General features: G+C 28.7%; 1 protein-coding gene across 4 annotated transcripts in view; it reads right to left on the bottom strand.

Annotated features, from left to right (window-relative positions):
• Positions 1 to 14,762, bottom strand: part of ZnT41F (Zinc transporter 41F) — a 40,239-nt gene that overhangs the window by 10,007 nt on the left and 15,470 nt on the right. For all 4 annotated transcript variants that reach the window (XM_065513116.1, XM_065513119.1, XM_065513117.1 and 1 more), the window contains exons 4-6: positions 13,259 to 13,421; positions 3,433 to 3,586; positions 2,780 to 3,097 (exon numbers count right to left, since the gene is read on the bottom strand). In XM_065513116.1, the coding sequence (XP_065369188.1) occupies positions 2,780 to 3,097; positions 3,433 to 3,586; positions 13,259 to 13,421 (635 nt within the window). The remainder of the gene's footprint in view (positions 1 to 2,779; positions 3,098 to 3,432; positions 3,587 to 13,258; positions 13,422 to 14,762) is intronic.

Genomic DNA, 14,762 nt, shown 5'->3' with positions numbered 1-14,762 from the left:
TTAATACCAAAATTTGTGAACGCATTCCAATAATTATATAGCAAATAATTAAGAAGTATTTCTAAAATCACAACATTTTCATTTCATACCAAGTAGCTTTTCGATTTTTATCACTTTTTTCAGTTATGATTCAAATATTCTACTGCAGGTTTTTTTCTACTACTACTTAAAAATATGTTAAACTTCTGTAATCATTTATAATACATATGATTTGGCTTTAATTTGTCACTAGTTCAATTGAGCACAACAACCACGTGTTAAAATGGAACTACTTCAGGTTGTTTCAGCAATGATTTTACCAATGATTAGAATGATTATGATTGTTGGATATAAATTATAACAAATTTATTTCAAACGCGACAAAGAGCGTTGTGTTCTATTTTATAATTCTGATTAATTACCTCCTACTCAGTTGAAGCAATAAATTCGTCTATTAAAATTTTAACTCCAATCGTTATCAGCCAAATCGGTCAGTAAACTCTAGTAGAAAATGTTTATTGGTTTTTAAGTCTACATATCGTCACCTTAAACGCAAACGGACGTAACTACACTTTTATTTTTTTTAAAGGAAAAGCAAAAAACTTTATACAATCAATAATAATAAAGTCAAACGTCCGTTTGAATTTCTTTAATAAAGTTGTAATTTTTGATCGAAGGGGTCTAAAAATTTGCGTGATCATGTAGTTTAATAAAAAGAACCATAATCAATAAAAAACTCGATTTTGAATTTTTGTGTAGTTATGTCCGTTTGCATTTAAGGTGACGATATTCACCTTTGTCTAGTTATCGTACGAATTATATTCATTATCAAGATATTCTTTTTATTAATTTATAACTTTCAGCATTTTTTATCAAACTCTATAGTGCGAAGAAAAATATAATCACATGTAAGAAAATAAAAAAATTAAAATATGTACTATTTTTACGGTGCTATTCTCGACCAAGTGAAAAACATATTTGTCGTGATAGTAAATATTTACATTTGTTAGTCTGTTTGGCTGTCACATAAAAAGTTGAAATTTGTAACATCCACAATAGCACATAGTCCAGTAAAATAAGCACATTAATGTTCCAAATAATGTGCTGAAGTAACCTAAAATCAATATAGTTGAGTGGTGATGCTAATCCTTTGATTTCATCAGATAATAATTACAACCCATTACAAAATTTACATTAGCGGGCATCGCACTAAGGCTCAATTTGTGATGTTGTATCTAATTAAATTATGTCGAATATTTTTATGTTTGTGATATTAATATACTGATGAAATTGGACATAAATAGGTTATATATGAACCTAAATCATTCTACCAACATTTTAGAGGATCGGATAATTGACCCTATCCCCAATAACCCCTATATCTGAGAAATATTTTATTTTCATTAATAATTATAATTGATAAATGATAATAACATAAATTTCGACATAAGTCAGTTAAAGTTTTAACACATTAAACCGCTCTATCTAATTTTGAATAGTTCGGACCATAACTGACCATAATTGATGGTGGGTATACAAGATTCGACACAGCCGAATATAACACTCTTACTTGATTAAAATAATCTTGTTAAACAATACCGAATAGATAATAGATATTTTATCACAAAATCTTAACTTCTTAATACTTTGTAAATACTACGTTTTTCGGGAAATTAAGCTAAATCTATGATCAGAAATACTTCATACTGCAAAACTAAGACATTCTCATATCGTTAATAATTTGTAAATATTGTAAAATTTAAAAAAAAAAAAACAAGTAAGAGTGCTATATTCGGCTGTGCCGAATCTTATATACCCTTCACCAAATTATACTTCAAAATTTTAAATATTTTTTGGTAAAAAAAATTTAATTATTTTTCCAGTTGTTTTTTTGTTATTTTTTGTAAAAAAATTTTTTTGATTGTTATTTAAAATTTTTTTTTTTAAATTTTAAATTTTTTTTTTTTAAATTTTAAAATTTTTTTTATGTTTTTTAAATTTTTTTTTGTGAAAAAAAAAATTCGGGTTAAAATTTTTTTTCCGATTTTGACCCATTGTAGGTCCATCTTACTATGGTCTTATATACGTCGTTGCAAATGTCTTTGAAGTATCTATCATTAGATATCCATATTGTCTATATTAATGTCTTAGTAATCCAGATATAGGTCAAAAATCGAGGTTGCCTTGGTTTTTTCCTCATATGTATCTCAGCCATTTGTGGACCGATGTTGCTGATTTTAAATAGCAAAATTCTCGAAAGCATGTCTGACAGAATTATTGAAGATTTGGATCCCGAAGATATCTGGGGTCTTCAGAAAATTGATTTCAACAGACAGACAGACAGACGGACATGGCTTAATCGACTCCGCTATCTATAAGGATCCAGAATATATATACTTTATAGGGTCGGAAATGAAAAATGTAGAAATTACAAACGGAATGACAAACTTATATATACCCTTCTCACGAAGGTGAAGGGTATAATAATCTTTAATAACTTTTTAAATGCTGCGCTTTTTTCTAAATACCTATTGTTTAAGGTACACTTAAATTGTGATTTTGTCGACTTTAATATAAATAAAAAACGACATTTAATTTACTTTATGGCATGTTTTCAAAGGGCTTGATTTTTTGTTAGGGACGACATTAATTTCATACAGAAAATACACTTGAACCGGGAATGAATTTGTAGCAAAAACGAGGAGAACAAAAACAGCAACAAATGTCCTTTTATGTCTTGTACAAATGACTACATTGAAATAAATGGCCACAGAATAATTTAATTTCAATAAATTCTTACCCATCTTGTTGGTGTTTCAACAAATTTCCGTTGAGCACCATTGGTGCAGACGACAGCTCTATTGATGTTGCCCCGCCAGTGTCAATAGCATCAGTAGCAGCAGCATCGGCATCGCTGTCAGTAGGAAGTAGTGACCTCGTTGCAAACTCTGTGTGCAAGTGCCCGCTATCATTACTGTGTCTTTGGCGTAAAGTGGGGGAGTGTGAGTGACTATGGCTGTGACCATGATGGTCATTATGATTGTGACTATGACCATGAGAGGAACCAATACTACCTGCTGGTAGGTCAAGCACTGAAGTGTGTAAAATGAAAATCATACTGAAAAAATTTTTAAAATTAATATAAAAAAAATTGACAGAAAAAATAAATGAACATGTATTTCAACATTTCCCTGGAATTTAACGACACACGTTTTTTATTCTATTTATTTTTTTTCTTTTTAAATAAATTTAAATAAATACATACATACATATGTCGACATATATATTGTCCTTTTTTGCATAAATGTATGTATATTTGCAGTTAAATGCCAACATCAACATCCATAACCACATTATATTTACATATATATGTATGTATATGTACTTATGTATGTGTATGAATATACATAGAGATGCTGGTACATACGCAATTGCACGTGCACTCACACTTACATGATATTAATTAAAATTCCAATACCAGAAATGGTCATCATAGTATTTGCATCCAAATCATAGTCATTCGAATAAATGCGTTGTATTGCCACTAAAACCAAAGTTGCGGTCAGTATCCAAATGCCCAAAATCGATACAATTGCACCCATGACCTCTGTGAATGAAACAATTTCAATTGAACCGACTTAACATTTATTTATTCAAATCATTTTGATTATAAAACACACATAGAACACTATAGAACGAAAACATAAATAATTTTTAATGCAGCATTTAACCTACAAACATATGATGAACATTACATCAATAAAAATTAAAAAAATACACCCATTTTGTTACATTATGTTAAAACTACTTTAGTCAAAAATCATTGTTTTTCTTTGTCAGACTTATATGCAAGGTGGGTTACTGTTACCCCTAAGCATCCCTTACCGAAATAACTGCAATTACCGTTACAGATATAATCGTAAATACCGTTACCTCTAAATACCATTACCGATATTTTACAAATATGTAATGCCAATTATATAAACCCTCATTTTCGATATCAATAACACGGTGCACAGTGGTATGAGAAAAAAAAGAGGGAAATAAATCTGTAACTTCTTAACCCTTAATCCGATTTGAATGAACTTTGACATGCGCAAAGAAGAAGTGTAGTCGAGTTTAAGTTTTGAATTTTGACCGTATGGGCCCAACATGGGTGCGGCCAGGGCTGTGTTCAGATTTCAAAACCATTACATATATATAATCTCCTCGTCGAGCACTACAAAAAAAACTATCGATTATCTCTTATAAATTAGGAGATATTAGCATTTGATTTTCAACATTTGTACCCACCCTACTCCAGTTTTTTGATAAACAACAACAAATGTATGTGTCGAATAAAAAACGAATTGTTTAAAAATCGTGACTGAATCCAAAATTATATGCATTTGAATTTAAAAATTTTTAAAAATGCGATTTTTCGCTAGTTTTTGGAAAAAAGTACTTTTTTTCTTTTTTTAGGAATTTCTACAGTTTGAAAAGCTAACTTTATATTAAATATTCTAAATGGAAACAAATTTGAAAATTTTTGATACCGAGGGGACCAGGTCCATCCAAAAAACGCATATTTTTTATCTAAAATTCAACTTTAGGGCAAAAATTCTCACATCGCATACTCAATATCAAAATATAGTAACCCATTTTAGATAGCGAAATATATTTTTAATTGTTTTGTTAAGGGTTCTGATAACCCCGCGCTTGGTATGGATATTATAGCCAAAAAATTTAAAAAAAAATTTGTTTTTATTTTTCTATTTCTAATGGATTTTATTAAAAAATATTCATAAATAAAAATTTAATTTCAATTGAAAAATTTGTATTTTTGCAAAATCTCTATAAAAATAAATTTTTGTTATATTTTTCAAAAAAGTATTCCACGAATTTATAATAATTATCCAAAGTTATATATTTTTAAAAAAATAGACAAAATCCCCTATCCATTGATATATAACATGTCTACCTTTAATTTTTTACGTGGCAAATAAATTAGGGAAAACTTAACAACTCGCAGAGAGTACTTTGGGGAAAGCTGACCGCACCCCTGGTGGGACCATGCCCACCACTTCTTCTTTGCACATTTCAAATTTCATTCAAATCGGACTAAGGGTTAAGAAGTTACAAATTTATTTCCTTTATTTTTTTCTCATACCAAAACGACCTAGCGTGGGTTATACGTCTTGCTGAGTACATTACGAATTGTGTCTAAAAATTTCACCCTCAAATTCAGAAGTTCTTCTAAAAAAAACCGTTTTTAGTGATGTTCGTCGTCTTATCGACATGTAGCTTAGTCAGTTTTTGTCCGACTTTAAATTTTTTAACTGGTTTGGAAAGAAAACTAATTACGCTTTAAAATGGCGTGCAGATTTTAATACATTTGTAAGTTATAAGTATTATTTTTGTTAAGAATATCTAAAATAAAAACAAAATTTATCAACTTTTTTGATTTTAGTCACTTTTCATAGCTTATTCTGATATGAAAGCGTATAAAAATTTATACCAGTGTACAAAGAAAATTAGTTCTTAACAAAATATGGTTCTAATTATTCAAATCGGATGAAAGTTGTAAAAGTTAATCAACTTTTCATAAACACCTCTTTTAGTATTTTCTCCCCCCAGCGCATATACATAAATAAAAAAAAAACTATTCAAAAAAAATATTTGAACAATCTTTAATTTACAAGGTAAATTTTTTCGAACTTTTGCAAATTTATAATATATAAATATATGTCTCATTTTTGTCAATATAAAATTATTTTTAAAACACTGTGCAAAACAAAATAGGATTTCATAGAAAAAAATTAAAATAACTCTTGTTGAATTTGAAAAATTACGATAAAATAAGAAAGTAAAGCGAAACTTTCTATAAAAACTTACACACTTTATTGGAATATACAATTTATGCATACATTTTATGAAAGCTCAATTATTTGCCTATTTCGAAATCTGTGTTAAAGTGTGTGAATTAAAATAGTTTTTTTTTCAAAATAACTCAAAATTTTGAGGGTGTTTCAAAATTTTTGAAAACGGTTTTAGTATGTCCTATCCTTGGCCTACAACCTCCATTAGGTCGCTTTTCAAGTTCTAGCAAAAAGTGTTATTTTGTAGCAGAGTGTAATTAATGTCCTAATTTTGTAAAACGTAACGAAACTTTTTTTCGAAAAAATTTGTCATTTTTCAATTATCATATTTGTCAAAACGTATTTTTCGTTTCTGTATATAAATTTTATAAAACAGAAATATCGAATAGCAAATATCGTTTAGTTTTATAAAATACCAAATCTTTATTTTTTCGTTCCAAGCGAAAACGTAAACGAAAATTCGTTTGAAGATACAAAATGAGGGCATAAGTTCATTGAAATTTATAATATTATAAATTTGTCAACTTGTTTTTAATTTGTATTAATTATTCAGCAATTTCAAAACGTTTGCAATCATCAGGATTCACCCAAAGGCAGGGAACCATCCGAATTGAAGCTGAAATACCTGAAAGACGATTTTGTATAACCGAAATGGTGCTTGAACGCTATAAAACAAAATCATTTTTTCACCGAATCATTACTTGCGATGGAAAATGGATAAAAACGGGTAAAATCGGTATCTCTACATATCCAACTTAATCATAATTTATTCAAAAAAAAAAGGAGTTTTTATACTTTTTGTATCTCATATCTCAGAAATTAAATTTAAATGAAGTTGTTGTCATTCTAAAACTTGAAATTTGAACACATAATACGACCAATTAGTCCCTCTATTTTGTACTTTTTCTTACAAAAATATTTTGTATGTTTTTAGTTTTAACTTTTTGAAACATAATGGTTAATCGACTAATTTTCCTTGCTAATTCGAAAATAATTTTTTTAAACAGTCGTATTCGAAATACGACATAGTAGTTTCAGTTTTCAGACAAGTATATTTCAGCAGGTAAGCAAATTGTCGAAATTTTAATGACCAATTTTTTTGATCACTTATGTTAATCTTTTTTTTGGACTAAATTTCAGCCACTTACATGCAATTTTTTTTAATACTTTTAGAACGTCCATGCTTTTTTGGCCAAACTCTGTATTTGAACACGAAATATTTATCGATCTATTACATACATATGTATAATTCGATACAAACAAAAAAATCACAAATTTAACATTTTCAACATTTTTTTAAACGAAATTTAAAAAAATTATATTTGTTTGCTAAGTTTTTATACAATTTAACTTAAGTTGATTTAACATTTTTTATTATACTGCCACAGAAATGCACGAGTATAATTTATTTTGTGTTTTGAAACTTCTATTTTTGTTTTAATCTAAAATTTTATCGCTAAAATACTCGTTGTAATAAAAATCTTAAGCTAATTGAGTTTGTTTTCATGTAATTGTGGTTATATTTTATAGATTTAGTTGACAATAAATACAATGTTTGTGGTTTTACAAAAGAATGTTATCTATACATGGCGGGAAGTAAAATCATGAAACGAATTATTGATTTTAGTGAATGCCACAGCATCAATCGAATTCAACAGATTCTTGGAATAAATGATAGACATTTTTGCAAACAATTAAATTTCAAAGAAGTACAAACAATTTGTTGGGTCGATATTGAATAAGCCGGTTTTTTCTTTCGAATGCCGAAATTTATTTTAGTAAAATATTCGATACAATAATTTTTTATTGTTTTGTTCACCTAATGAATTATGATAAATGTATTTATGTGTTATCAGCTATCAAAGTGTTACATAGTGATCTTTAATATGATCTTTTTAAATATTGTGTTAAGAATTATTTAGTATATCTCTATAATATGTCCCATTTCGTTTGCACTTGGGACATATCAAAAGTTAATATTAAAAAGGTGAAAAGTAGAGAAGTGGCTTGAATATGGTCCCCTTATAATCAGACATTGGAAAATACATCCTTTCCAGTCCCACATCAAATATGGGACAACCTCAGATTTTATGTTTTCACATACTTTTTTACAGTTTTTACAATATAATACCTTTTCAATACAAGAAATAAATTCATTGAGAGTGGTAGATTTTGGTATAAGAATTCTCCTAGCCTATATACAAACAATTTTTAAACTATTGCTTCATTGTTCATAACTACCTTCAAAAAGTATAATAATATAATTTTTACCCTTTTTTGACCGGTTAATGTTGGATTTAAGAAATTTGAACTTGAAATAACTTCATTGCAGAGCAGTAAGAAAAATTATAACCCGAAATAACCTTTTATTGGCTACATTATTTATTGTTTGTTATTATTTAAGTTATGAGCATTATTAATGTAGTTAAGTACTTTTAAATTTAAACCATGATTTTATTGGTGACATGTCACAGTGTCCATTGACATAATGTCCATGTGTAAAGTGTTGTAAAGTCCATGGACATAATGACACTTTTAGAGTGACATAATGTCCATGATATTTAAAAAATAATTTAGTTATCTGTTGTCAGAATTTTGTCGAGTTCTGACGTCACAAATTTAAAGTTTAAAAAAGTAAAAGTGTTAAAATGGGTAATGTAAAATATAAATATGAATTTAGGAATAAATTTGACAATAAAAGAGAGTTCAATAAAAAATTTAAGAACTTTCACTTCAAAAAAATACTTTTTAATAATTTATTTACAAGAAAGGCTTTATTTAGCGAAGCCGCCTGCCGCGTTCTATGGAGGAGAAAGTCCCTAAGAGCGGCCATAGGCCGCCAAGCAGAAAAACTTAATTTACAAAGACAAGTTTTTTGCACTCAGTAGCATTGCGAGCAACTATTCGGTATCGCAGAAAAAGGTATTTCTTATTGGCGGCCTGCGGCCGCTTTTAGGGGCTTTCTCCTCCATGGAACGCGGCAGGCGGCTTCGCTACATGAAGTTTTCTAATATATGAAAATATAAACTGTTACTAGGATCAAGAATTTTATAAAAATTAGTTTTTCTGTACAAAATTTGGACATTATGACACTTTCATAGTCTCCATGGACATTATGACACTACCGAAATGACATAATGTCCATGGACAAATGGGGTGTCATAATGTCCATGGACATTATGTCAATGGACACTGTGACATGCCACCGATTTTATTGTCAACAATCAATTATCACGTGCAGAACCTCTTTCGTTAATAAAAGACAAACTGTAATTTTCTTGAAATCTAATAATGAAATTATTTGAATTTGATTGACCGATAAATAATATAATCTGCATTTCAACATTTCTTTTTATGCATTTAGAGAAAATTTTTAAATTACTTTATTCTTTCTGACAAATATAAGCACCTTTGTTATACTTGATTAGATAAGAAAAACATTTTAATTCCATTTTCTAAAAATGTGTGATAAAAACGATTTATGGGAGATTTTTAATTTAACAGTTTTTATTTTGTTATGATCATTTAAAAGATAAAAATGTTTAAATATGCTTTGAAACTTACAAGAGTTTTTTTTAATAATTTCATATATGTATGTACTCACAGTTCCTAATATACAAATTAATTAAATCCAATATAAATTAGAGCCACTAACTTTGAAAATGTGTGTAACCCATCAAAAATTTAAACCTTCATTAATTAATTTTTAAAATTGTTCAATATTTAAGTGGAAGGTTGTGCGTGCATTATTCAAATAAAATGTTGAAAAATTATAAAAATTTTAAAAATAGTGATTGTTGTTTTTTTTATGAATTTGTTGTTTTTATGGAATATGACAAAAAAAGTGGTCCGTACTTTCAATAGAATTGGTCAGGGCCCGTGAAGCAAATGCTTGTGAGAACTCCTGGTTTAAGGTACTACATGATGATGACTGAGCATCAGGAATACAGCACGACATTCTCAAAATTTTCGAAAATAAAATTTTTTAAAAATTTAGCTTATTTGTGTTTAATATTTCTTAAAGATTTTTAAAAAACTTTGAACTGCCTTCAAAAATGTATAACAAGAAATATTTAAATCGATATAGACATGTACCCTACATCAGACAATGGTCGCAACTGTTTATCATTAAATCAAAAATTGTCACATCTAGTTTTTTATTATTTCTACAATTATAATAGACATATAGAAATTTTTGTCAAAATTTAGTCATTTTTTAAACTCATTTCAAAACTTTGAAATTGATTACTTATCACGAAAATTTCAAAAATTTATACTTAAATGTCTCCTATACTAATGGACGATAATAATTTCCTGATTCATCTTAATTGTAAATTAATAATACAATAGAAAAATCAAAATACAGACACATTTTCTGAACTTTAAATCTATAAACCAATAAAATTATGTACCTGAAATATCAGAAGATTATACGAATCGAATATATTGGATTGAGTTGATATATTTGTAATTATACAGGCCAACAGCAAAAAAAGGCTTCACTAACCTCTATAAAGATTTGATGCATCATGGTTACCTAAGTACAAAAATGGCAAAATTTTTTAATTCTACGAATAGAATTTTTTAAATGTTTTTTTCTAAAATTGTAAATTTTTTCGATTTTCTCCACACAATTTATGATAACTCAAAAAGGGTTAGTCGGATATTATATAACTCAAAAAAATCACCTGGTATTGATAAAATCAGTAACAAGATGCTCCTTGAGCTACCCCAAATTGCATTAAGAATAATCATATTTATTTTTAATGCTATATTACGCCTTGAATATTATCCACCAGAATGGAAGGTTTCTTTAGTTACAATGATACCTAAGCCGGGAAAAGAGCATAGTAAAGTAGAATCATATAGACCCATTAGCCTATTGTCAAATATATCAAAGCTATTCGAAAAACTGTTAATGCACAAGTTAAAGCCGATAGTGAATCATTTTGATTATATTCCAACTCATCAATTCGGTTTTCGAGAAAAACATAACGGTGGCATGTCACAGTGTCCATTGACATAATGTACATTGACATAATGTCCATGGACATTATGACACCCCATAAAGTGACATTATGTCCATGGACATTTCGGTAGTGTCATAATGTCCATGGACACTATGTCACTTTGCTTAGGATATTATGACACTTTTGAAAGTGTCATAATGTCCAAATTTTGTTCAGAAAAACTAATTTTTATAAAATTTTTGATCCTAGTAACAGTTTATATTTTCATATATTAGAAAACTTCATGTACCGAAGCCGTCTGCCGCGTTCCATGGAGGAGAAAGCCCCTAAAAGCGGCCGCAGGCCGCCAATAAGAAATACATTTTTCTGCGATACCGAATAGTTGCTCGCAATGCTACTGAGTGCAAAAAACTTGTCTTTGTAAATAAAGTTTTTCTGCTTGGCGGCTTACGGCCGCTCTTAGGGACTTTCTCCTCCATAGAACGAGGCAGGCGGCTTCGCTAAATAAAGCCTTTCTTGTAAATAAATTATTAAAAAGTATTTTTTTGAAGTGAAAGTTCTTAAATTTTTTATTGAACTTTCTTTTTTTTCTCAAATTTATTCCTAAATTCATATTTATATTTTACATTACCCATTTTAACACTTTAACACTTTTACTTTAAATTTGTGGCGTCTGAACTCCACAAAATTCAGATAACAGATAACTAAAAATCGCAGCTATCGTCTTATTACTACTTTAAATTTACAACGGTAAATTCGTTAGAAGTTAAATTAAAACATAAATATTTAAATTATTTTTTAAATATCATAGACATTATGTCACTCCAAAAGTGTCATTATGTCCATGGACTTTACGACACTTTACACATGGACATTATGACACTACCAAAATGACACTACCAAAATGACACTACCAAAATGACATAATGTCCATGGACATAATGTCATCTTTTGGAGTGACATAATGTCCATGGACATTATGTCAATGGACACTGTGACATGCCACCAAACATAACACCATAGAACAAACTCACAGGTTGGTAGAAATCATATCCAAGACATTTGAAGAAAAAAAATATTGTTCTGCACTCTTCATCGACGTTTCTCAAGCCTTCGACAAAGTATGGCATGAAGGATTATCGATAAAAAATAAAACAATATTTACCAGTGAACACACACAATCTCCTAGAAAGTTATTTCTTAAAGAGGGAGACTTCATAAGTTCACCACAGCTTTTTGAAGCAGGCGTACCCCAAGGAAGTATACTGGGTCCCTTCGTATATTTGCTATATACATGTGATATGCCTACAAACAGTCGAACCCATATATCAACTTTTGCTAACGACACAGCTATACTAGCCATTCATGAAAACCCCAAGAAGCATCTGTACTTTTACAAGACCAAATACTCGACATAGAAAGGTGGTTAAAACAATGGATACATCTTACATTCACATTGCGTAGAGAATCGTGCCCTCCAATCCTAATAAATAATCATATAATACCTCAACAAACTGAAGTTAAATATCTAGGTCTGCATCTAGACCGACGTCTTACCTGGAAAAAGCATATGGATACGAAATTGACTCAAATGAAGTTAAAATTACTAAAAATTTACTAGCTAATTGGTAAAAACTCGAGATTGAGTTTAGATTGCAAACTTTTGCTGTACAGCTCAATAATAAAACCCATATGGTGCTATGGAATTCAATTATGGGGCACGGCCTCAGCTTCTAATATTGAAAAAATTCAAAGATTTCAAAATAAAATATTAAGAATGATAACAGCAGCGCCTTGGTATGTGAGAAATATTAACATTCATAAGGACCTAGATGTCTCCTTGGTGAAAAATTAAATAAAAAACTAGCGGAGTCATATTTTAAAAAGTTAGAAGTTCACCCAAACCCACTTACACGAACATTAATGAAAAGTAATGGCTACATCCGACTAAGAAGAAGGAATCCAACAGACCTGCGCTGATGATAATTTTTCGTCCAACTGTGATGGGACGTAAATAAAAATTAATATTTAGATTTAAGATTTGAACAAATTATTGATAGTTCACATTATTTTGTAAAGATACAATAAATAAAATATGAAAAAAAAAAAAATTTTTGTTCCAATCAAAAAGTCTCAATTTGTTGGACAGTGTTGTTAAAGGCTCTTAAAATGTTTTGAGTATTTTACGTCATATCAAGCAGCATTTTTTTAATTTTTTGGCATTAAATAATGATTTCTGTGTAAAATAATCGAAATGCGTACGTAATTAGCATTCTAATGAGATATAAAAGAAAAAAAATTTTGGTTAAAAATTTGTAAAGTTATTAAAAATTCTTTAGGCCATTAACTTGTCTTAGGGCACTTGAATGTACACTCTAGTGTGCATATGTGTATTGTATTGTATGTGTGTTTTAACTACAAAATAATTGTCAGTTAAGGATGTTTACTTACCAAATCGTTTATATCCAAATGACATTTTTCCATCCGGTGGTTTGTTGCCCAACCAAATGGCTACTAGACCAATAACGAAACTAATACAATCTGATGCTAAATGTGCGGCATCCGTCATAATGGCTAAGCTTCCGGCTAAATAACCACCCAGGAATTCAACAACCTGTATGTAAAATAGAATGCAAACGAAAGGATATATAAAGTAAGAGAAATAATATTTCATATTATACCAACATATTCATTGTATGCTGAAGAAGAAATGAAAACAAGAAAATAGAAAATAGAAAAACGCAAATAAGAAGTTATTGTTGAAAATTAAAACCATAAATACAGAGGAATTTTGTTGTAGTTGAATGAATGAACATTGTGGGTTGGGCTGCCAGATATTGAACAGATGTATTTGGTTAGTATAGTCCAACGGGAGGCGTAGTGACGATATTCCAAAGTATGTGGGGCGCATTTCAAGTATTGTACTATAGGAATATATTACTTAGCTGTGGTCTACAAACATTAATTCATTTTATCTTTGTGAGATATTCGCATTTCAAAATTAAATTCGTCTTTCTTTAAAATATGCTCTTAAAATTTAAAAATATGCTCTTAAAAAAACCAACTTTTACATAATTTATAACCAAAAAATACACTTTTATTTAAAAAAATCAATACAATTTATTTCTAAAAAGGTAAAGTGACATAAAATAAACAAAAATAACAAGAACTAAACAAGTATAACAAAAAATAAATACAACATAAAAACAATAGCAACTTAAGTTATGCAAAGGCCTCAAGGAGTATTTGATGATGACATTTTATATAAATATCAGGCTTGGGCGGTAATGATTACATTGTGTAATATATTACTGGTACATTACCATTACCTTGTAATTGTAATTGGATTTTTGCAATTACAATTACTTGTAATGTGTAATTGACCAATAGCACATTACAATTACATGTAATTGTAATTGAATTTTTCAATTACAATTACAAGTAATTGTAATTGCAAAATTTTACATTACAATTACATGTAATTGTAATTGAAAAATGTCAATTACAATTACAAAATTAAGAAAAAGTAATAGTAATATGACTAAAACTATGTAATGATTACTTTCAAAGTATTTATTATTAAAAAAAATATAAAATTACAGAAGTTACCAATTACTTATTTTTATAGTGTGCAGTAGAATGCCGAAGACCAGTATATTATATAGTAACACATACATATATACTGATGCATACTCGATTAATTAAATTAGTCTTCAGTTTCCCAACAAAGATTGAAAATCTTTATATAAGTATAGTTTGTAAACAATAATTTTTAAATTTTTTCGAAGTACATATGTATATACATTCTACTCATTTCAAGACGTATTAACTCGAAACTCCAACTTCATATCATTTTATATCCCTCTAAATTAGAACATTTACTTCTCAGAACTAACATATTGACCATTTTTGAAATATGATGTACGACTATTGAACAAAATTAACAAACTATTTT

The sequence above is a fragment of the Calliphora vicina genome, chromosome 5, assembly GCF_958450345.1.
Source record: "Calliphora vicina chromosome 5, idCalVici1.1, whole genome shotgun sequence".
Classification (NCBI taxonomy): domain Eukaryota; kingdom Metazoa; phylum Arthropoda; class Insecta; order Diptera; family Calliphoridae; genus Calliphora; species Calliphora vicina.
The sequence above is the reverse complement of the archived record's forward strand: the minus strand, read 5'-3'. Positions and strand labels throughout refer to the sequence as shown.